The 24,354-nt window shown below is 36.0% G+C and overlaps 1 protein-coding gene across 2 annotated transcripts in view; it reads left to right on the forward strand.

The window, feature by feature from the left end:
- SGCZ (sarcoglycan zeta) overlaps nucleotides 1–24,354 on the forward strand; it is a 321,303-nt gene that overhangs the window by 87,973 nt on the left and 208,976 nt on the right. Inside the window, exons 1-2 of one of the 2 annotated variants that reach the window (XM_065665261.1) lie at nucleotides 3,054–3,141; nucleotides 13,650–13,844. In XM_065665261.1, the coding sequence (XP_065521333.1) occupies nucleotides 13,650–13,844 (195 nt within the window). In that variant the 5' untranslated portion in view covers nucleotides 3,054–3,141. Of the gene's footprint in view, nucleotides 1–3,053; nucleotides 3,142–13,649; nucleotides 13,845–24,354 lie in introns of those variants that run through there. The other variant, XM_065665260.1, reaches the window with a different exon arrangement.

Consider the following 24,354-nt stretch of genomic DNA (forward strand, 5'->3'; position numbering starts at 1 on the left):
AGAAATAGAATATGGTAATCGCTGTACTTCACATTGTCGTGTGCAGAAATTGATTGATTGTCTTTTAATACAGACTTTAGAAGCAAAAGATTATTTTTTTGTTAGTCCAGTTCTTTTTCTTCTTTTTTCATTTTGTGAGATGTCAGAAATGCAGTATTTGCAGCTCTGTCTTGTCTGAGGTCTAGAAATAGTTTCAGTACCCTCCTCTAAAATATAGTGCTTTTGACTATGAATTCTGAAAGCGATTGCTATTCTTGCCTGTGCCAAACCCTGTTGGCTCTGCTTACCTTTTTTTCCTGTTCACTATCAGCCTGCCTTTTCCTGGATCCTTTGGTGATGTCTAAAATTGTTTTTCCCACTTAACGACGGACTTTTTATTTTCAGTTTGTTTCTGAGAACCAGCTTGCATTTTAAAATAAAAAAAAACTGGTGTATGATTAGTTTAGCATTCATAATACTAAGTATTTTGAAGCTCTGTGAACACAATTTCTTTATATTCACTGGCATTTGTGTGAATAAATGATGCCGTATACTCATTCTCTGAAGTTTTTAAAGAAATTATTAGGTAAAAAAATACTCACGATTTCCATTTCCAATCAGGTAATTAATTAATCAGTTCAGCAAAATATCCTTATATGATGTCACAGCTGATCCCTGGAAATCAGTTCTGCAAAGCATTTATGAACATCAGTGTGTTTTATGAAACCATGTTTGCATATTAGTTTTAGTTCTATTGTTAATTTTTAGATTGTTATTTTCCATTCATTAGAAAGTTTATTGTCTTGGAAACAAAGTTGAATCAGGTATGTGAAGTGTTCAGATTTTACCTCTTTCTACTCAGTAAATACTTTCTGAAAGAATCTTGATTTGTTAACCAACATGTCTTCTAAACATCCCAACCTAGTTTAATGAAGCTATGTTGCTGCTTTCTTTCATAAGCCGACTCCACTGTTCTTCATCAAAAGCCCAGTATATATGTTAACTAATTTGTATAATTCTCTGAGGTGTGTATTGCCTTTGCCTAGTTTGTATTTCTTAAGCCTCTTTTAACTATTCCGACTTCGTAGGAAATATTTTTCATGATCTTTCATGAGTTATAAACTCAAAACATAAAAAAAAAAAACCATGGGAATTTAGCATCATAGTGATACTGTGCTGATTACACACTTGGATGCTTACCGTTGTGTAAGATTGCACAATATATGTGTGTCAAGCATCAAACAAATCCCAACCAAATAAAATCAAGGCTTCAAGAAAATATTCTCTCAATTACTTAGTGAGATTTTGCTTGCCAACTTATTTTCTGTATTTATATAGTACTAACCTTTAAAATTATCTGTCCTAGATTTTAAAAACACAATCTACCTGCTTATTCACTCTCATTCCAGAACTGAAACACCCTTTTAATTGTTGGCTCAGGTAATACCAGTTTCCTGATGTAGCCACTATATAAAAGCTATGTCTATTAGTTGTTAATAATTAACTATTGTAAAAAAGACAGCAACTTTCAAAGCATCAGCAAAATGGTAACATGAACGTTTCTGCATGTTTCACGTTCCGCGTTGTTAACTACTGTCTTCAGTGCACAAAATTAAATCAGTTTATTAAGAACCTTGATACATATAGAATACTATAGTGCATATTAAAGTTTTGGACTGTGTCTTTCACAATTATCACTGTACCTTCCAGTAATACATTATTAGGCTAATGTTTTTTTTATTTCTAGCTTTCTACTAGGTGGATAATGTGTTAGCGTTTGTTACTAAATATTACATTTTTGTTGCTTAATTGTGATAGAAAAGCCAAGATCAAAGAGATGTAACTGTTAAGTTTTGTAGCATGGTATGGATTGTTATATCCTCCAATAGGATATAACCAGACCACAGACTATGAATTAGAAATGACAGTCATAATCCAACAACAAATATTAGGGTCACCAGATATTATGAGATTCCTCACATTAGCTGTTAAATCCCTAATATTTTTACAGAACTCATAAAGAAGACAGATTTTTGTATTTCTGCAGCTCCCAAGTGCCATTTCAGGTGTCCAAGAAAGCAGTTCTCTTAACGCATATATATGTGGGCTGGATGCATGACATTTGTTAGACATCCCATTTTGTTAATCTGAACAAGGGTATGATGGAGAATTGGTCTGTTTTATTAAGTCTCTGTGTTGTAGATGTCACATAGTGTGTCACATAGTCTCTCACAGGGTACGTATATATACCTTACGAATACACAGAGATTCAGTTATTCACATTGTAAAATACTTACCCACTGCTTGTTCCAGTAGAAAAATGCTGTCCATATGTGATTCATCTGAGGAATTAGGTGTCTGCAACTGGTATAGCCTATAAAATCCCTGAAATTAATCCATGCCAAAAAAAAAAAAAAACCCAAAAAAACAACCCCAAAAAAAAAAAAAACAACCAAAAAACCTTACTCTGAAGGAGAAGTCACAGTTTGGAGAATACAGACAAGGATATTTTTTTTCTAAGAGGTTCTATGATCAGAATACCTAAAATATTTCAGGTAACTAAGGAAGCTGAGTGTCATGGTTTAAACCCAACCACAAACTTTATTCACTCACTCTTCCCCCTTCTTGCCCTCCCCCTGCTCCTGGAGGGACGGAGAGGAGAATCGAAAAGAATGCAACTCCCACGGGTTGAGATAAGAACAGCTTAGTAAATAAGGTATAGCACAAACAGCTACTGCTACCACCAATAATAATAATGATAAAAAAAATAAAAAGAGGAAAGAACACAACACCTCAACACCAGCTGACCAATAACTCCCCACTCCCCCCAGCTGAGCACCGACTGATACCTCCTCCAACCCTGCAGAGAACTAGCTCTTCCGGGTAACTAACCGTTACATGCTTGGCATGACGTGCTGTGGTATGGAATACCTCTTTGGTCAGTTTGGGTCAGGTGTCCTGTCCCTGCTTCCTCCCAGCTTTCCCTCCTCCGTAGCAGAGCATGAGGCTCAGAAAGTCCCTGGCCAGACCAAACATTTGAGCAGCAACTAAAAACATCGGCGTTACCAGTGCTGTTCCCAGGCCAAAAAATCAAAACGCAGCACTGCACTAGCTACTAAGAAGGAGAAAAAATGACTGCTGCTGCTGAACCCAGGACACTGAGTAAGCTAAGAAGATAAACATTTATTCTTTTCAGGGTGTTTATTGTGGTGTTGCAGGGAAAGGAAAGCCTTGGATCCCTAAAAATGCTAGCTTCCCTGTTGCTTTAGCAGGTGGGGCAGAACTTGACAGGGACGCATTGGGAGAGGAAGGAATGGCTAGCGTTAGGGCAATGATGAGGTAATTTTCTAGAAAAGGTAACTGCCTCACTGCAATAAGTGTGATAGGGTTGTAAAGGCACACTATTGAAGAAATAATACCTTCCCCTTTTTTGTTTGTTTTTGTTTTTGTTTTTGTTTTCTTGTGTTTGTTTGGGTTTTTGTTGTTGTGTTTCTCACCATGGATTTCATGGATTTCCTAAATTATGCTCAGTAAGAGTTGCTTCTTGCATTTGGCAGTCAGAGGCAGTTTGTAAGGCGTGCAAAGGTGTTTTCTGCTGATGTGCTGGCTACCTTCTGAAAATATACAGAGACTTATCTTACTTTTGCCAATTCTAACAGTGAATGTTTAGCTTCTTTCCCAGTTCTTTTTTTACAGCAAAATTTGTTGCTTCTTGAGCTACAATTCTGTCCCTTCTCCTTTTTGTGTGTGTGTATTTTTCTGCTTTCCATTCATTTTTCCTTTTCATAACTGTAGTGACTGGATCATGACAATCTTCCTCACAGCTCTTTCAGTTTTTTCCAATTGCCCATGGATATCTTGTTATAAATTCCAGTCTGAATCACTCGTAGGGCTAACACAGACTTCTGGAGGACAACTTTTCATTGTTATGTCTTTTTAATAGCTGTTTCCAAACCTTCAAAAATCTTTGTTTTCCAGTCTTTTTCTTCTTCCAGATCAGTAAGGAGTATGTCTGTGTCTCTTTGCTGCACCTGATCTCCCTTGAATATCCTCTTCACAAGAATTATATTGAGTAATGACATCTGAGTATAGTCTCCAACAAATCAAGTGTTTCATGTTTCTCAATTTTCCATTTTGCTGACCCTAGCTTCTTCTAGTGACAGGCAGCTGCACACTGTCTATTCATAAAGCTGGCTTAGTATAGTTCCAGAGAAGAGTAGTTATTTTTGCTTCCATTCTTCCAACAGCGCTTACAAGTATCTTGGAATATCAAATGGCATGGGCACTGTATCCTCCTTCAGTCTCTTAGCATAAAAAGAAGGCTTCGTTTTGTTCAATTCCAATCATTCTTCTCTTCATCAAGTTATATTGATTATTTTTTCCTTCACAACCAGGAGAACAGGGTGAGTCCCAATTAATTTTCATTACTCATTTGAAGAAAGCTGGGGAAAACCTTCACCTGCATTGCACTATTCAAGTATTAAGCCCATTTCTGTCCAGTCAAGAACTGAAGTAGGTTGAATGCAGTAAAGATGAAATATAGGTGACCAACTGTTTCTCTGTAGATTTCTCACAAAGCTTGAAAGGATTGGAGACTTTTACTTGGGAAGTTACTTGAGCTCAGTTCTGTTGTTTAACCCATGATGTCGGCACCATCCTTTTGAGTGTTTGAAAAAAGGGAGGAGGGTCAGCTGCTCTGTGCTGCTGACTTAGCTAATGTTTAATGTGCCTGGCAGAAATGAGACAATTAACCACTATGTATTAATAATCTCATTATTAGAAAGTTCTTGGAAAGTTCAATAAAAAAATAACTCTTGTGTGGTTAAGATTTTGTCCTCAGTGCTTTCTATCCTGGTAAATCTGATCAGGTTGACTGTTAGGGAATGAATGCACTTCTGCATGCAGTTTCTGGAAGGAAAAATACAAACATAAATAGAATGGAGAAAATGAAAATGTGGGGGTAATTATAGGAATAATATAAAGCATGTGAAAATTATGCCAGGGTCATTTAGGTTTTGAAAATACTGGTTTTTGCATTGGAATCTTGAGTCATTTAGGAGCTTTCAAACATACCTGCTATGTTTGTTCCCAAAATATCAACAAAATTTGAAAAGAAAGTCAAAGTTCATTCACTTTTTAAAACATAGAACTGAATTGCTTAGTTATTATAGCTAGTTTTAAAAGTGCATCAAACTAATTCCAAATTTCATGTGATAAAAAATGCAGGAGTTACTCCACTGTTGTATTCATGATGCTTTTTGCAGATAATTGAGGAAGATGAATCTGAAGGTTGCTCACTTGAAAGTTTTATAAATTGCACGTCATGTTCAGCATCTGTTGGTATGGGATTTTTTGTGTGAGATGTCATTGTTCATGTGGGTGCTGGAAAGATAAGACTTTCATTACAGTATTAAAATGTCTTTTTTTTTTTTTTTTTTTTTTAATAGAGAGGGAGGCACATGTGTAGGCCATCACTGTGAAACCACGTTTATAAATTGAGACTGGTAATCACAGGAAACAGTTACATCCTTTACTAACAAGGAAGATGAGGGAATGGAGGAAATGCTGAAGACAAAATGGGAAGCAAATTAGCGACTTGCTCCTATCTATCACATTAAATTAAAGTCATGTAAACTTTAGCAACAGAGCTGTAGCTTTATCTTAGATTCCTCGTGTCTGCACAAACAACCTGAGTGTTCTCTGTTGTTTTATGATACCATCTGAAAGATGTGGTCAGGTTATAGATTAATAACTGAAATCTGTATTTATTTTCTGTTTGTTTCTCCAACCATTTCCATCCATGCAATTTTGTTAAAATACTCTCCCAAGTGTTTTAAGTGTTGGGTTGTTTATGGGCATTACCTCAGCACAGTGATGGTGACCAAAATGCTAATGGTTATCACATGGTAAAACACACATGTTGTTATGTTTTTAAAATTTTGTTCTTTTAGACTGAAGCAGGACACCATGTTGGTAGGTGCTATAAAATGAGAGACTGATACATGTATGTGTGTGTGTGTGTATGTATGTATATGTGTGTGTATATATATATGTATTTATATACATATATGTATTTATATATGTATCTATAATTTATAGATATTTAATCTAATTCTTGGCAGTGTGATCTGTCTTCTGTGAAGGTAAATTCTGCTGTACTCTTTCAGACAGACAGGTGAAATACAGCTTATATTTTTAGAGCTGTGGATAGCAGTCAGATTTGATCCATTCTTACATTCTTCTAAGACCAAGGCTTTTGTTTGCGTATTGATATCATTATAATTACTATCCATTATTACCATTTGCCAGGATGAAGACTCTGATTCATATTGAATATGAGGTAATCAAATTCATATTAAGATTAAACTGGTGAATGAAAAGCTTAGTGTCACTTGCAGCATGGTATTGTTGCCTGCTTACATCACAGAAGAAACTCAACAAATACAGGTCAAACCCAAAATGTAATAGTTGTCATTTTAAGGTGTGCTTCTGTTCTTTCAGCATAGCACTTGCTAAGTGCTGTTAATTCTGTACTTTTCAATACCTGATCCATGTATTTTTAATTTGATTTAACAGAAGAGACATGCTTGTGGCTTTAGACCTGCAAATATTTTTCTTTCCCCAGCCATACAGCAGGGTTGCACTACACATGTATGCAAACAAGAAGAAAAGGAATGCTACTTAAAAGCTTGGTCTTCATAGAATCATAGAATTGTTATGGTTGGAAAGGACCTTAAGCTCATCAAGTTCCAACCCCACTGCCATGGGCAGGGACACCTCACACTAAACCATGTCACCCAAGGCTCTGTCATCTTTCTAGTAATCCATTATTTGTTTCACGTTTCCTGTCTCTTTCCTGTTCTTTGATTGTGGACTACAGGATAACGCCACCACATGAAATTTCAACTTCAGCCTATAGGAACAAATGAGTTAGAGGATGTTTCCTTCCATAGTTCAGATGTTCATTCCCCCTGTTTCTTCTAGTCTAGCTTAGCTTGTTTCCCTTGGTGAATCTGCTACTCTTAAAACTTCTTTCCTGGCTCTTGAAGATAACATTTTTCTATGCTTGCAGATACTAAAACCAATTTAACCAATGTATCACTCACAGAGGAAAGCTCGTCCCTGTTTGTGTATCCACTGATGTGGTTGTCAGGTTTTCTCTGGTGGAATATCCTTAACAAAGGCATTCTCCATCTTATCTTCTTGATGTCCTTAAGAGAGGGAGCTGAGCAGAAGATGTTAAGTGCTGGTCACAGTGCTTGTGGGCATGCCCTGCCTTATTGAGATACGTGGAGCAACAGGGATGGAGGCCCACCAGAATTAAAAGTTGTGGGTTAAAAACTGAAATCTAATAATTTACTGTGTTTTTCCTGATTTTGTTGCGATTCTAACAGACTTCTAGAATTTCTTCAGTATGACAAATTTAATCCATTTATCTAGTTGTAGGAATATTTGAGATGATGTCCAGAGAGCTGTAACAGGTGCTAGGGCTGTATGCTGCTGTATGTTTCAGCAGTCTATTTATCATCTACTTGCCTCCTCAGGTATCTGCTTTTCTGTAAGGCAGCTCAGACATACTGAATCTTGTGTTGCTGCTACTAGACTGCTTCTGCAATCTCACCTAGCTTAATTTACAGTTATGCTAATAATATGACATGTTGGCAGTGTAGCTAGATAGAACACTTCAGAAGTTATTCTAAAACACCACATGCAATTTAGATTATTATAAAGCTAAGTCAAGTGAAGTAATGAGTAAGCTTTTGAAACAAAAGCTTCTTTAAAAATACACTGAAAGTATACTGAAATTATCTGATTAATAAAAATACATTTGAATACAGCTTCCCAAAGAATTCAGTATAGCACATTATTATTTAGAAACATTCCAAGTCACAGAATAGTGAAAAAAAATATGATTCTGTTCATTACATGATTATTTATTCTTGATAACATGCTGTGAACTTCATTGCGCAGTGAACATTACAATTAAGTATATTAAACACAGAACAGCCATAAATGTTCTCGCTGAGTAATAATGGTAACACTATCAGCTTACTGGTATCCATTTTTGTCAAGTGATAATTTTATTGGAGAACAATATTGAGATGCAAACATTTATTGTCCTTTTATAGACAATTGTTCCAATAACTATTTAGTGAGTACTGGCATCATAGGAAGAAAATTATGTACCTCAGATGCTGTCCTGCCTGTGGCTGTAATGAAGTCTCTGTAGTAATCTAACTGTAATGACTAAGCAAAAAAATGGAATTCTAATTGACAACATAAAGCCAAGCAAATTGTCAGTAAAGACATACTGACTCAAGCCTTGTTGACAAAGGCTTGTTGGTGTCAAAACTGTTCTTTTTGACCAAGGAGAAAACCCAGGTTCTTCCAAATTACTCAAATTGCACAAATTATGTAATCAACTGACTTTATACACAGCTTGACAGTGAAGTTATTTACATGTTCTTTACTTCAGATTTTCAGGGGTGCAAAGGGGTTAAGAAACATAATCTTGCAGTTTGGAGTACAGTTGCACCTCCATTTCTGGAAGTGATCAGGGCAAAAATCCATGGCTGAATCAAAACAGAATCAAACTCAGTTTAGAATCTTGATGTCCCTTGGATTTGGCACCTCTTCCTGGCAGAAATGGGTCTCTCTTCAATCTGGAAGTAAGATTTTCAAGTTGGAGATAGAAGGCTGAATGAGTGAAGCCTCCCCAGAATCTACTTTCACTGTAGTGTATTACTGACTCTAGGATGTGGCCTACTCATAAAATAGGGAGCATAAAATCTTTCCAAAATTTTAGTGGTTTTTAAAGCTTGACTGAGGGCACACATAAAGTACTTTCTACTCAGTAATCAGTGCCTGAAGAGAGTAATTTTAGGATTAAGTATAGGGTGTTGTGTTTTTTTTTTTTTTTTTTTAATTAAGTGGTGTGTGTCTGTATCCAGGCTGTGCGTGTTTGTCAGTAGGAGACAGGACATGAACCAGCAATGTGCGCTTGCCACAAAGAAGGCTAAGAGTACCCTGGGCTGCATCAGAAGTGTTCCCATGAGGCTGAGGAAGATAATTCTTTCCATCTATTCAGCACCAGTGAGGCCACACCTGGTGTACTGTATCTAGTTCTGGGCTCCCCAGAACAAGAGAGATGTGCACATACTGAAGAGAGTCCAGTGAAGGGCCATGAAAATTATTAAGGGACTGGAGCATCTCTCCTGTGAGGAAAGGCTGAGAGAGTTGCAACAGTTTACCCTGGAGAAGGTACTCTACAAATGCTTTTGAATTATTGTAGCAGTTTTAATAGCAATTGATCCTGATTGTACTAAACATAGAAAAAAATTTGGCAAGTGTGCAATTGTCCATCAGGACAATGAAGATTTATGCTTATTTCCGTTACCAATAACATACAATAGTGAAATAGCTTTTATCATATCTAATCAACACTTTGTGGCCCAGCGATCATTTATAGCATGGTCAGTTGCTGACATGCTTTTGGCTGCCTTTAGAAAGGCTCAAATGGCTAATATTGTAAGGAGAAGACTTTGCAGGTGTCAGGTGTAGCCCAGATAAAGATGTTTTCAGAGGAAGCTGGTCTTCTCCTCCTATGTTTAATTCTCTGCGAATGCTACTTCAATATCTTGCCAGTCTATTCACAGTAGTTAACATGATCCCCACTAACTCAAGATGATAACATCTTTCTCTAATATTTTTGAAACCAATTGTAGAGAACCAAACCCTTGCAGAAGTGAAGAAACAATTTAGCTGCTTCAAAACATTCTGTATATAACAGCAAGAGCTTTGTATATAGGTGTTTGGCATTTGAAAAGCTTTCCAAGAAAATATGTAATTTTATTCATAAGGTCTTTTCAAGACATACAGGCCACTTGTTTGCCATCTTCATATTTACTTTTGTAATATGAATATGAGCTTTGTGTTGATTCCATCCCAGCTCTGGATTTTTAGAGTGAAGGTTGAGGTGTGAAGTACTATTTGTGTATTTGCTGCCTAAGAAATGTTATGGATCTCATACTGCTTCCTGCTCTGTGTGATATACTTTTCACTACATATGTTAAAATTTCAGCTAAAGTCTATAAAGGAAACAGTAAAGTAGTATTTCAACTCTAAGTTTAATTAATGCCACATACTGTGTAGAGTAAAGCAAAATGTATGACCCGCTGTAGTGCCATACAAAAAAAGAACTGTTGACAGCATGAGCTGCTGGCCAGAGGCTGTGTTACTGTCAGCATGAGTGGAGATTGCCAGCTGTTTCTGGTAAATCATCTGTATGTTGTCTGGAGCTATAGCTAGTTATAAGCCGATTGCTTTTTGATATATTTTTTTTTCTTTAAATGCTAATGTGAAGATTTTCCCCTGCTAGTTATGTTTTTTTCTTCTGTCTCCTCACCTCTACAGCTCATTTGATTGCTATGTTCCTTACAAAGCCAAATCATTGTTGGGTCTACATGCTGTCATGCTATAGTTTTGTATTTTAAAGTTCCCTTATGTTTTAAATTCTGCTTATGGATTAAGAAAGTAATGCATGGAGAATCAGTCAGTAATGAAAATGCATAGAAGCGGTGTCATGTGCTGGGCTACAAGCATAATACCCGAGGTAACAAAAATCGTTGGTTTTTGGCTTATCCGTTTAATGATGTGAGTAATAAACAGCTTCAGATTTGTATTTGTTGAATTAGATGTTGATTTCATAGGGGTTTTTTTTTTGAGTAAAGCTAAGTATTTCTTGTGATAATATCCTGTCAGACTTGAAAATTGCTTCGAGCTTTAAATAAATACCTTCCATTTGTAATTAAACAATTATGAAATCAATCCCAGAGGTATATTTCTACCACCATTAAGGTTATTTTCTTACTTAAGTCTTGCTATGCCTATGCCAGTAATTACTTTTTAATAAGAAATATCGCAAAAACATTGAAGTCTTAAAATAATTGTCATAGAAAGAATGCTTTTATTTTTATTTCATCTATGAAAGTGTCAAATAATTGTGTTAAACTTCTACACGTCAAATGTCCTACGAAATGTTGGACGTTCTTAAAAGAAATAAAAAATAATTCTTCTTTCACCCCAAAGTATGAGTGAATGTCTCATGACAGCCATCTCCACTTTAATAGGAGTTTATTCAAATGGGTAGATTCCAATGAATCAACATGCTTGTAAAAAGAGCACTCTTTACTGAAAATTTAAAACAACTTTTAATCATTTTATTGACTTTTTAAACATAGTTTGCTTTTTCTGTTCTGTACTCTCAGGAATGCAAGCTGTATTAAACACTTGAAAATCTGTAACTGGGTAATATTTTTCTAAAAGGTAGGAGTATGAAAGCTTGGTTAATAGTAAGGACTGTCAAGTGAAGTGTATTAACTGAAGCTAGCAGAAAATCTGGGCAAGATTAGAGAGCACTGTGGGTCTCTAAGCAATCTGAGTCACAGGATTTGCTGCAGGGATTGTGGAACTCTTGAGACCTTCAACTTGAGCTTCTCAGAAACCTAAAAAGAAATTGGGAGAGAACATGAACTAGAAAAAGTAACTTTTGACCAGCTCTCGTTGTAATGCCTCCAAACTTGTATTGTCTCTCAAACAGGGGAAAAAAAAAAAAAAACCAAACCTGAAAGTAATGTCAAATGGAAGGCAGTGGAATGAGACTGAAGTGGTTCAGTTCTTCAGTTTTTCTCTAGTTTGCTCCTCCACAGGATGCAGGGTGGCGATCTGCTCCTGTAGACCTCCATGGGCTGTAGAGGAATATCACAAAGCCTCAGTCAATTCAACAGTATACACTGAGGAAACTGACTGATGCCTGACTGTGGTGATTGAATAAAATTTCATTGTATTTAATGACTGTGTTGCAAAGGATATGTTTCATGGGGCCACATTCATTATTTCAGGGACAGTGCTACTTTTAGCATTCTCACTATCTGGAAGTTGACTTTTCAACTATTTCTAATAGTGATAATTCTTTCATAAGTAGTAGATAAACTAAGGTCACAAGTTAATGGAAGTGGTGTAAAAAATACTAATTACTTTAAATCTCAAAATGTAATCATGCATTGCATTTTTGTTATAATGCCTGGTAAAATAAATGTGTAGAAACTCATTATAAGGGGGAAGATGATTAACCCTTTCATGCATTCGGTTTCTTAATTCATAAGACATTCAGACACAGCTAGGATGAATACTGCCATGATGTGATGAGAGTTTGATTTAAGGTCTTAAAGCCTGTTGACGTTTTGCTCTGGGAGGATTGAGAAAAGTCACGGAGGGAAGTTTGTAAAGGTTTACTATGTAAATAAATTGCTAAACATTACAGTTAATTGAAATTACAGGAAAAGAGAAGCAGTTCTGCTTGAATAAAAATGACAAAATGCCTGTTTGCTACCTTATTTAAAACCTGCTTTAGAAAATAATTATTTCTGTTTGACTTATTTCAGTGATACATGTATTGTTCTAGTATGAATGTATATTCTATGACTTGCGGCTATCATTATACTGGGTTCATTTGTGCTATTACTATCTCATTCATTAACAGTTGTGTGGTAAAACCTCAACAGTTTTGGTCTGGATAAATATCTAACAATATGGATGATTTACATAAGCATTTTTGAGCTTTAAATTTTAAAAATCTTGTAAAATCAACATTTCTTTGATCCTTCAAATGGATTTAATAAGATTTTTATTTCTAATTGAATCAACTGATCTCTTATGCATTCTTAACTTTCTTTTAGTGAAAAGTAGTTTTTAAGCATAAACCTGATCACTCTGGTTTTATGTTTATTGTTTGGGGTTTTTTGTTATTTCTGTGTTTGTTTTTTTTGCAGGTAACAGCTCTAAAAGAAAGTTAAGTATGTAAAAAATGTCAAATGGTTTCATATCAAACACAATAGACAGTTTTTGTTCTATAGAAGAACTAAGAATTAATGGTAACTTCTTTAAGCAGTTTGCAGTTACTTCTTGCTTGTTTGCTAGAACTTAAACTGGTTCAGGAAAACAATGGATGTTGGTAGTATCCATATCTCATAAAGGCCAAAATTAAAGCTTTGAAGGGTTTTTATGTTTCTTACTGTGTCAAATATAGTATATACAGTGGCATACTTCTGTATAAAACATGTCTGTATGTATAATGGCATAAATTATTAATTTACTAACTGCAATGAAAGAATAGTAATTTCATCTGTTACAGAGGTATTTTAGAAATAATAGAGTTCTATTTTTAAACAAGAGTGTACTGGTTTTGGCTATAAGCTACTATGAAAGAAAATTACTTTTATCTCAGCCAAAACCAGCAAAAAAAAAGTTACATGACTTTTTTTTTTCCAAAACTGTATTTTCCTACATGACCTTGTAAATGACAATAAAGCAGTCTTCAGAAATAAAATGAGGTACAGACTTTAATTTTTTTTATAGTTTATTGCTGATAAGTTTAAAATGCAAATCCAATTTGAAATATCAAACCAAAAATTTAGATTAATAAACCCCACCAAATTCTTACTAAATATGTAGGGAAAATAACATTGATGGGTTTTATGCTGAATGAATGTATCTGTTCTGTGCCCATAGAAACTGATTTTCTCTACTTTGTCAGATAATCGTCATGTAATAAAATCCGTGAAAAAAAGACCTCTCATTTGCTTACTTATACATCTGTCTTTCTTTTCCAGATGACACGAGAGCAGTATATATTAGCAACACAACAGAACAGCCTTCCAAGGACTGAACATCCTCAGTTTTACCCAGTTGGGATTTATGGATGGCGAAAGAGGTGCTTATACTTCTTTGTCCTTCTGCTGTTGGTTACCATGATTGTTAACTTAGCAATGACAATATGGATTTTGAAGGTTATGAATTTCACAGTGGTAAGTATCATAGTAACTATTTCTTGAAGTAATAAGTTGTAATTTAGTTCTCTTTACCATTTTATCTGCAAATCTTGTAATTTTTGATTAAAAATCATATATGCTTCTTTGCGGGTTACTTCAGTCATTTGTAGGTTTTCTGTATATTCTGCAGTGGGTAGAACTGTGCCCTATAGATTCAGATATTTTTGCTTAATCATATGCGTTTATGGATCTTATATCTGGATCTTTAACTTTTTTAGTTTGCTCAACCAGAAGCGTTGTGGTGACTGCCCCAAGCACCTCTTGGTTGCTTGTCACCACTGACAGAAATCAGTAGGAGGTTACTGTGTGTGTTCTGCAATGGATGGTATCTCTTAGGAGGAAACTTGGTTATTTAGGTCAACTTATGGTGATTTTTTTTCAGTTTATGTTGTTCTTAGTATTTTTTTAGAGTTTACATTTATACTGTGTTTCACCTAGAAATTAGAGGGGTTGTTTTGATGTTGGTAAGAGGTAGGAATGAGGGCCATGGGGTTTTATAAGATAGCCTCCATCTGGAATCTTTAATAGCAGCAGATACCAAGACTGTATTTCAGATGTACACCTGAACATCTGTGTTCAGTGTGATCTGTGTTATCTGCTCAGCTTTGTTCCCAAAGCTTTGTTTGGATAAGGGTGATGGAAGTGCTCACTAGTTAGCAGTGGAGTAGCATCTTTTTGTATACAAAAAGATAGAACATTCCACAGTTTGAAATAGCAGTGCTTCTGCTAGGATCTTAGTCTGTGTATGGCTTTTATGCTCATAAGCCGCATTTTGATGTAGCTGGTAACACATTTTGAATTTCAAGGGTCATAGCACATTTCTATTCTCCATTATTTTACTGGAAATAAAAATACCAAACAAGACCAGGATTAAACGTATGTCTGAAATTGTTCTATATTTGCTAATGCTCTGTAATGCATAAGTTTATCTCAGATCATTGGCTGATGAGATGTATTATGCAAATACATTGCTATTTCTGATTTGCCAGTAGTGGTGACATATTTTGGATTCATATTTTGACAACTGTATGACATTAATATTACTGTACTGAAGTTTGTTAGAAGTTGCTTGGGGGTTGCTTGTTTGTTTGCAAAACAGGGCATGCACATATGCTTTTGCTGTTTGTATTGGAAGCATGTTTAGGCAACCTGTTTACATCAGTAAAATGGTCTACTATTTTTCCAGATGAGAATTAAGTATGGAAATTTAAATAGGTTAAGAAAATGTTTTAAAAAGCACAGGCTTTTTCTCTGAGCAGAAGATTACATTCCAGTAAAATACTGAAAATACTGCTTCTGTAAATAGGCAATTTTTGACCTTCCGCACTAAAAGTTACTGTAGCACTGTCCAGTTTAAAACTCTTACAGTTTGAACATACGACCTTTTTAAAACAAAACCAAAACAAGATAATTTAAATGTTTTTCTTTCCTGTGTGTCAAAGCTTTGTTAGTGTTACGGTGAATCACTAAATCAGTGTAGGTGTCTAGTTCAGGAAACAAGAAGATTGTTTCAGCAGTTCTGTGTACTACTGAGTTAGTAGATTGAAAACTGTACTTCAGTAGTTAGAGGTGCATATCTGAAATAATTATGTGAACAGTGGCTTAATAATTTCACAAAAATAGTGTTTGAAATGTTATGCACTTAATTTATGAACTCATTATTTAATTTTTACAATTCAGAAATCACAGTGCTTATGTACACCCTTTATAAACCTGAATTTGTTATAAATACAAAAAATGAAATTACACTGGATAGTATAAGTTAATCATTAATGCTTCTGTTGCAGAATTGATCTTAATTTTGTATTTTCACTTTTGCCATGTGTCGTGGTTTAAACCCAACCACAAACCTCGTTCACTCACTCCCCCCGCTTCCTGCCCTCCTCCTGCTCATGGAGGGATGGAGAGGAGAATCAAAAAGAATGCAAAAAAAAAAGAATCCCACGGGTTGAGATAAGAACAGTTCAGTAACTAAGGTATAACACAAATCACTGCTGCTACCACCAATAATAATAATGATAAAGGAAATAACAAGAGGAAAGAATACAACACCTCAGCACCAGCCGACTGATAACTTGCCCCACTCCCCCCAGCAGAGCACCGACTGATACCTTGTCCAACCCAGCAGTCCCCCTAGGCCTTCTGGGTCACTCCCAGTTACATCCTGGGCATGACGTGCTGTGGTATGGAATACCTCTTTGGTCAGTTTGGGTCAGGTGTCCTGTCTCTGCTTCCTCCTGGCCTTCCCTCCTCCCTGGCAGAGCATGAGGCTCAGAAAGTCCTTGGCCAGACCAAACATTCAAGCAGCAACTGGAAACATCGGCATTATCAGCACTGTTCTCAGGCCAAAAGATCAAAACACAGCACTGTACTAGCTCCTAAGAAGGAGAAAAATGACTGCTACTGCTGAACCCAAGACACCATGGCCATAAAAGTGAAACATATCACTCCTCTTTCATATGAATATCCCCACCGCCACCCACCCGATATTGCACATGCTTGGGAACTCTGGATCCTGTTCAAATCCATTCTGTTGATCATACACTAGAGAACACTCGTTTTCTTCTGCAGATTGATGGAATGGTAGTCTTCCACTTGGACTACTTAGTATTCACATTAGAGTCTCTGTATGGATTCAAAAATTGATTGCTTGAAGATTGTCATATAAAAAGTTCAGTAATTTTCATGCTTATGTCCACACATGCCCATTTGAGCACCAGTAGGAAATTTGTATCAGGTCTGAAGGAGTAACTTTCTTAGCCAACAGACATCTGAGAGTAAAATAATTTAGTTTAAGAACCTAAGCTTCATGTATTTAAAGAATATAATAGCTTTGAAATAGACATAGATTTCTTCCATGCATGTATATATGTATAGATAGATGTAAACTAAGAAAGAGTATTTGTATATCTGGGCAGTAATAGGAACTCAGAAATGGAGCTAGAAAGCTTTTGGAAAGGAAAATACTTTTGTCAAAAAGGTTTAAAGAATATTTGCTCAAAAGAAAAATGCATCTATGAAAAAATAATTGTTGAAATTGAACTGCTTTGACATTTTGACATTATTTTAAATTATTTGCTGTTTTAGCATAAACCAGTGTTGACTTTCATAAATATGATAGTAATTGTACCACTTCAAGGGGTTGTGAAGTACCAGGCCGTGGGTTTGTCATTGCTGGCTGACGGTTGTTAACAGTGTTAATTTATATTAGCTGTTGCCTTTCTATTTTTAACTGTACAGCTGCAGCCACTGGCCATTTGCCACAATAAAAGCCTTTCTGAGTTAAATTTATAGATTCTCTAGTGGGAAAGGTTTTCTGCATATACTGACCTTGCATGTAAAAGTCTTGTTCTGAATTTAAGCAATTATCCCATGCTCTTCTTATACATAGAGAGGAGAAATAGGGTCTTCTGTAAGGCCATTCATCAGGCAACTGAAGTGAATTGTCCTTAGGGATTTATGTGGAATATCAAAGAAGTGATTGAAAAGGAAATAAGGTTTATTTGATATTGTATAAAACCAGTACAGTCAAGTTGTGCAAATCTCCTTTTAACAGATTAAGTAGTATAGCTGGGAAAGGTAGAGAAACTTTCAGGTATGTACAATCTGTTCTCCAGTGTACAATGTAAGAAAAAAACCTGAAATGTAAAATACAAGTTACAAATAATTGTCCTGATATTATATGTATCAAATGAGCAAGCCCAAAGGTAATTAGTATCTGTGTAGCAGAAGGAATATTAGATGGAGGAATCAGAGATGTAATAACAGTTTTTAAAAAGATATTCCTCCACTGGTAGCTTAGTGCTTCTGTCCTTTAACATCTGTTTGAGGTCTGTAACCTCACTGTTTGATCATCTCTTTAAAGTTACATGTGAAAGCATGTAAGAATCTCAGGACAAAGAAGTCCCTAAACATTAATGTGGACAGAAACATGTAACATACTGTACTATTCTGGGTTTACATGGAAAGTAATCATTCAGGAGCAGGCTATATTAGAGGGAGATCTGACCTTGAACAAAATGTTTTGCCAATAACTTAACCCTGAAATAATCGCTGCACTAAACTTCTCATTGAAATAAAATTTTCTGGGTTTTTTTTTTTTTTTTATGTGGATCAAATGGACCCACTCTGTCCTGAGTGGTAAGGATAAAATAACTTGACAGCCTCTATAACATATTGTCCCATAATGGAACCATAAAAATCTCTGAATCACATGCTTGAACTTCAGACTTCATCTACTGTACTAAATGCTTTCCTGAAAAGCAAACAACTGCTGTCTTCAAGAATGAGCTCCACTTTCCTTATCTCTTAAGCCTGATCTTTGAGACATGTAGAGCACCTAGGAAAAAATCAAGCCAGGAACTAAAATCTGTATATTTTGTCGATGTTGAAAAAACAGACTTGGAAGACTTGAGTTTTATGGAATATTTATAATTTCCTTTCCTTCTACTAAGTTTGCCATGGTGCACAGGCTCCCCCATGGGGACGTCTGTCTTTCACTTTCCCTCAGGATGTAATTGCCTCTCACTTAGTCCAGGTTATATGTGGCTTATGAAGGTCAAAGCTGTTACCTGCTTTTTTTGTGTTTGTACAAGTAGTATACTAGGTGTTTCAAGGATGTGACACTCAAGTAGTAACTCAGTGACATAACCACAAGTTGGTTATGGATATGTTATGTATTTAAAACATCCTGGCTGTTTCTCTTATATAATATATATGAATTTCAAAAGTAATCAGGGAAAAAAGGTTTTCATTGTGCATGCATTCTTCTCATCATTTATTTGTCCAGTCCAGTGCGTAGGTAATTAGCTTACATTTTCTTTAAAGATTTAATCACTTGAACATTATTGTCTGATATAATTTCAATCCTGTGTTGTCTTTAACTTATTCTAACCCCATTAGAACTACAATTTTATACAGTTTATTTTTTTATAGCTACCAACAGCTAAAGTATATTGATAGGCTGTCAATCTGCTTGCTTGCTCTATAAAAGAGATTTACCTTACATTTTTTGTCAATAAATGAATACCAGTGTAGAAATCCACAATTGAAAGTTTTCTGCAGGTGTTTCAAATTACAGTTTTAGAATCATAGACTCATAGAATCATAGAATCATAGAATAGTTAGGGTTGGAAAGGACCTTAAGATCATCTAGTTCCAACCCCCCTGCCATGGGCAGGGACACCTCACACTAAACCATCCCACACAAGGCTTCATCCAACCTGGCCTTGAACACCGCCAGGGATGGAGCACTCACAACCTCCCTGGGCAACCCATTCCAGTGTCTCACCACCCTAACAGGAAAGAATTTTCTCCTTATATCCAATCTAAACTTCCCCTGTTTAAGTTGTAACCCGTTACCCCTTGTCCTGTCACTACAGTCCCTGACGAAGAGTCCCTCCCCAGCATCCCTATAGGCCCCCTTCAGGTACTGGAAGGCTGCTATGAGGTCTCCACGCAGCCTTCTCTTCTCCAGGCTGAACAGCTCCAACTTCCTCAGCCTGTCTTCATACGGGAGGTGCTCCAGTCCCCTGATCATCCTCGTGGCCCTCCTCTGGGCTTGTTCCAGCAGTTCCATGTCCTTTTTATGTTGAGGACACCAGAACTGCACACAGTACTCCAGGTGAGGTCTCACAAGAGCAGAGTAGAGGGGCAGGATCACCTCCTTCGACCTGCTGGTCACGTTCCTTTTGATGCAGCCCAGGATACAGTTGGCTTTCTGGGCTGCGAGCGCACACTGCCGGCTCATGTTCATTTTCTCATCGACCAGCACCCCCAAGTCCTTCTCTGCAGGGCTGCTCTGAATCTCTTCTTTGCCCAGTCTGTAGCTGTGCCTGGGATTGCTCCGACCCAGGTGTAGGACCTTGCACTTGTCGTGGTTGAACTTCATAAGGTTGGCATCAGCCCACCTCACAAGCGTGTCAAGGTCCCTCTGGATGTCATCCCTTCCCTCCAGCATATGAACCGGACCACACATCTTGGTGTCATCAGCAAACTTGCTGAGGGCGCACTCAATCCCACTGTCTATGTCAGCGACAAAGATGTTAAACAAGACCGGTCCCAACACCGATCCCTGAGGGACACCACTCGTTACCGGTCTCCAGAAAAAGAAATTTAAAGTTTGCCTCTTGCTGCTGTGAAGTGACATTGTGAAGCAAGATGGGGCAGTCAGCATAGAAACCTAAGTTTCTAAGTGCATTTATGTTTTCTAATATCTACATAATTGACATTGATACTGCATTTGCTTGGTTTTACCTTATTCTATTGTTCATTGCATCACATTGAAATTTGGAGTTTGCTAATGCTGAAAAATATATAATGGTAGGAAAAATGCAAATATGAACCCTTTTAGTTCTTAAGATCTCTTTTGGGTTGTCCTGTGACTCAGCCACATATCCTAGGAAGCAGCATACCAAATTCATGGAATCATAAAGTCAGAATGGTTTGGGTTGGAAGGGACCTTAAAGATACCTAGTTCTAATCACCTGGCAGGGACACCAATGGGTTTACTAGTTCTGCTTGTATTTCTGGTTTGGTGTGTCTCCATATTCTGCTTTCCCCTTAGGAGTCAGTGTATGAAAAGACTTCTTTTGTTACCCTTCTGGGAATGCTGTTGGCCGATTCAGATATTTTCTATTGCTGTAGTTACTTGCAGTGTTCTGGTCAGTTTTGACTGCTATCATGGCACAGTGTTTTCTGTATTGATTCATGTTAAACTCCTCTTGACAGTAGTAGCATGGGAATTATTTTTAAAATCAGGAATGAGACAACTTATCAGCTGGGTTAAAACAGTTAATTCTTAAGGGAACTTGAACTTCAGTTTAGCTTCAAACATAAGCAGAACATAAACAGCAGTTTGAATTTCCTGGCTAGAATTCACATGCTTCATGCTTGCAATTGAACATATTCTGGTTGCTGGCTGCCTAGCTCCAACTTCACACTATCTGGACAACAGGTAGTTACAAGATGGTTGAATGTCTTCTGCAAGATACACATGCCAACTAAAGCATGATTTCTTTTTATGTGATAGCATATATAATAACACAGATATATGCAACGATTTGCTCTTTTGTATCTTTATAGATTGTCCATGTGTTCCTTTAGGAGTTTAGTTTTTAGACTTAGGTTTTTTTTTGGATCTGCAAAGTGCTAAATCTGAATGGTAGTATTTCATCAACATCACTTATAGAGACCAGTAAACACAAGTACATTTTCTTGGGTTTTGGTGGCTGTGGAAGAATGAGAAAATAATTTCAAAATGTTAACTTTCCACGTGGTTAGGACACACACACACACTCACTCTTCTGATCTTAATATCCAATGTGAAAAAAATACTTTATAATTTCTTTATAAATACAGTTTTTCCATTAAAGCTATAATTTGATACCTAAGATTTTATTGGTACGGAACTAACAGCTGTGTTCAGTGCTTTTGTCTAGGCTTATAATAAACTGTCTTGGCATACTACAGAATATGAAAATAATTTATTTACAGAACTATACTGTAATACTCATTATTCATTTCTGAACAAGCATGGCAGTGATAGGAGCTGTCAGGTTTCAAAGACTATTTGATCACCCAGATCTCTTTACTTGATGTTCAAAACCGTGTTCTGTTATCAGTTCAGTTGGCTTTACTGATTTATGCGATAAAGATGCTAGTTGCCATAGGCAAATACTACCACTTCAAGTAGAACTAAGAAAAAGCTCTTTTCCATTTCTTAGCTAATTTTTGTTGAGATATGTCCAGTTGATAGCAGATTGACATTTGAAATGTATGAAGTTGTGTAATAGCTGTACTTTACTCAAAAATAATTTTGTTGTTTGGCAAATGGACAACTTCTTTCATTTTCCAAAAGCAGAAGTTTGTTATTAGGTTTTGAATAAATATTATGATTTAATAGTAGCAGTTGCTGGATATTTAATAAATATGTTCTGTCACATCTGCAGCTTTCATATTATTTCAGTGACAATCATTTATTGTCAGTAACTTAAACTGTAAATTATCTCATTTTCAAAACTTACCTCTTAACTACACAGAAAACTATTTTTCTACATCTTTGAATATTTTAGTTTCAGGAACCCAATGTCCCATTTTGGGATATATGCAAGAAAGCTTTTGTTTCCTTTTTGTTTGTTTTTTTGTAGTGGGAAATATCCAGTCCACAGCAGGCAATGTCAGAAATTATTGATGATTAAGAACTTAGTATAGATATCAGAGACCAAATTCATGTAGTCTCCAATACAGATCATGTCCCAGGTAAGTGTCCTACTCATAGGCTATTACTCCTGATTTCATAAGTTTCTTTTTGATAAATACATGACCTCTTACTATCTTTTAGTCTCACACAATAGATATCACCATTATAACAAATTTTATTGAAAATTCCTATGAAATATCTGTGTATTACTCAAGAATATTTTCTATTCAAATTTACAATTCCTTTGGAAAAATGTCTAGAAGATTTTCTGTCAGGTAAAATAAGTCCTGGATAACCATACACATGTGCACATGCACGCACACATGCACAGTCTTATTTATGTATTTGGCTATGTGTTCTCATCTCCTTTTTATGTTGAACTGGAAAACAGAATCTTAAGCTTCTCGAATGAACCTGTGAGCTCCATTCATGATTCAAAAGTTTATGGCATGTCAGTTAATTTTACTTGTACTTTTTTATCCCATTTGTTAACATTCATGTAACAGCACAGCTTTATGGTGGCGGAGGGTATTTTTTAAAACTTGTTTCCTCTTTCTTTTGGAGTGCAGTAGGTAGGAACGAACTGATTTATTCTTACAGTCTTTTGAGCATGTTACATAGTTGCTGTCCTGAGTACAATGAAGAATTCATTATAAGCATTTCTAATACCATTCTTCTAAATCAGTTTTTATCTCATTTTGTATATTTATTTCCTGTTTTGTGTGCCTTCTTTCCTAAAACTTACGGAGGGAGGGGAGGATGTAAGAATCAATCTGCTAGTACAAGTATGGTGTAGGTTTACTTTACTGTATAGTAATTTTTGTGCACAATCGTAATGATTTTTTTTTTTTAATTTTTTTTTCCTAATGAAAGGGAAAAAGTTAAAATCTGTTTTGTCAAAGTAGAAAGGCAATTGATCTGAAATCAAATTTGCCGTCTCCTATATATATATGCTCATAGATATGCTCATAGCAGCAGTTTGCATGAACAGTCCAGCAACTGCTGTGCGTGTTTGATTACAGGAAGATGCCTTTGCACAAGATGCCTAGTACTTTGGGGCAGCTAAAGAGTTGGAAGGTGTTATTTAAAATAGTGCTATTTAATAGCACTTACTAGCAAATATGAATTGCCTTGATTTGGTGTGCATGTTACATTATTTGTTCTGGGTGGCTGAATGCACATTTTAGATATTTTATTACTGAGAGATATATCTGTATATTTTAGGGTTTATTGTTACCAATTATCTCTAATGAGGAAAGAATAGAATAAAATTAATTTCTCATTTTAATATTTGTTACTCATGCAGATTTAATGTCAGAATAATAGTAAAGTTCCCAACAGAAGAATGGAACAAATACTTTACACCTTACTTAACCTTGTAGAAATGTGATTTAATTCATTGGTGGAAAAAAAATATATAAAAAAAATCTATTTATATGGTAGTTGAAGCAATTTCAAACTGACCTTGCAGTGGCTTTGGAAAATTGTTCTGTAGCATCCAGTATTTGAACACTTAGGGAAAATTGTCTATAAACAACGTTTACCTTACAGAGATGCATTGAGAACATAAAGAGGTATTTGCCTGTACAAGGACACTGCTTGCCCACCTGTCTCATTGTTCCTGGTTGAAGCATCGTGACTTATTTAGAATCAGCTTAGGGGTCACAGATTTATACTTGCACCTTTATCCCATGTTTGCAGTTCCACAGCTAGCTTGCTTCATATGTAAAAAAAATTTTGATAGGTCCATGTACTTCCGCCATTCACTGCAGTAATTTCTGATGTGCATTTAACTATGACTCTTGTAACCCCTTGTACGAGTTTTAACATTCATAAAGATTGCGGTTATAGAAAGTATAGAAGAGGGCAACAAGAGCTTCAATTCATGTGATAGGTTAAATTACAACAAATAGAATATATCTATTTATTTTCAGTTTGTGGATGTTTGCTTTCTATTAAATATTAATAATGTGTTTTAGCTGAGTTAATACTGTTTACTAGACAGCTTATTCTTAATTATTCACTGTGCAAATAGGTTGGAACAAGTATCTTGGATTCCCCACCCCCCCCAAACATTTGCTTTCATGAAAATTAAATTAACTGAATTTCCCTTATTGGCTGCTAGCTGCGTTCCCTTTCATGTGTATTCTAGCATGACATTAATGTCTCTGGAAAGCGAGATTTTCAAGAGAATATTATACAAATATAATTTTGCATTCTTAAAGGTTTATTCAATAAACCAGTTCTGACACTTAGATTTGCCCTACTGCATAGCTTGAATCACAG

Source organism: Lathamus discolor, chromosome 1, assembly GCF_037157495.1.
Source record: "Lathamus discolor isolate bLatDis1 chromosome 1, bLatDis1.hap1, whole genome shotgun sequence".
NCBI lineage: Eukaryota > Metazoa > Chordata > Aves > Psittaciformes > Psittacidae > Lathamus > Lathamus discolor.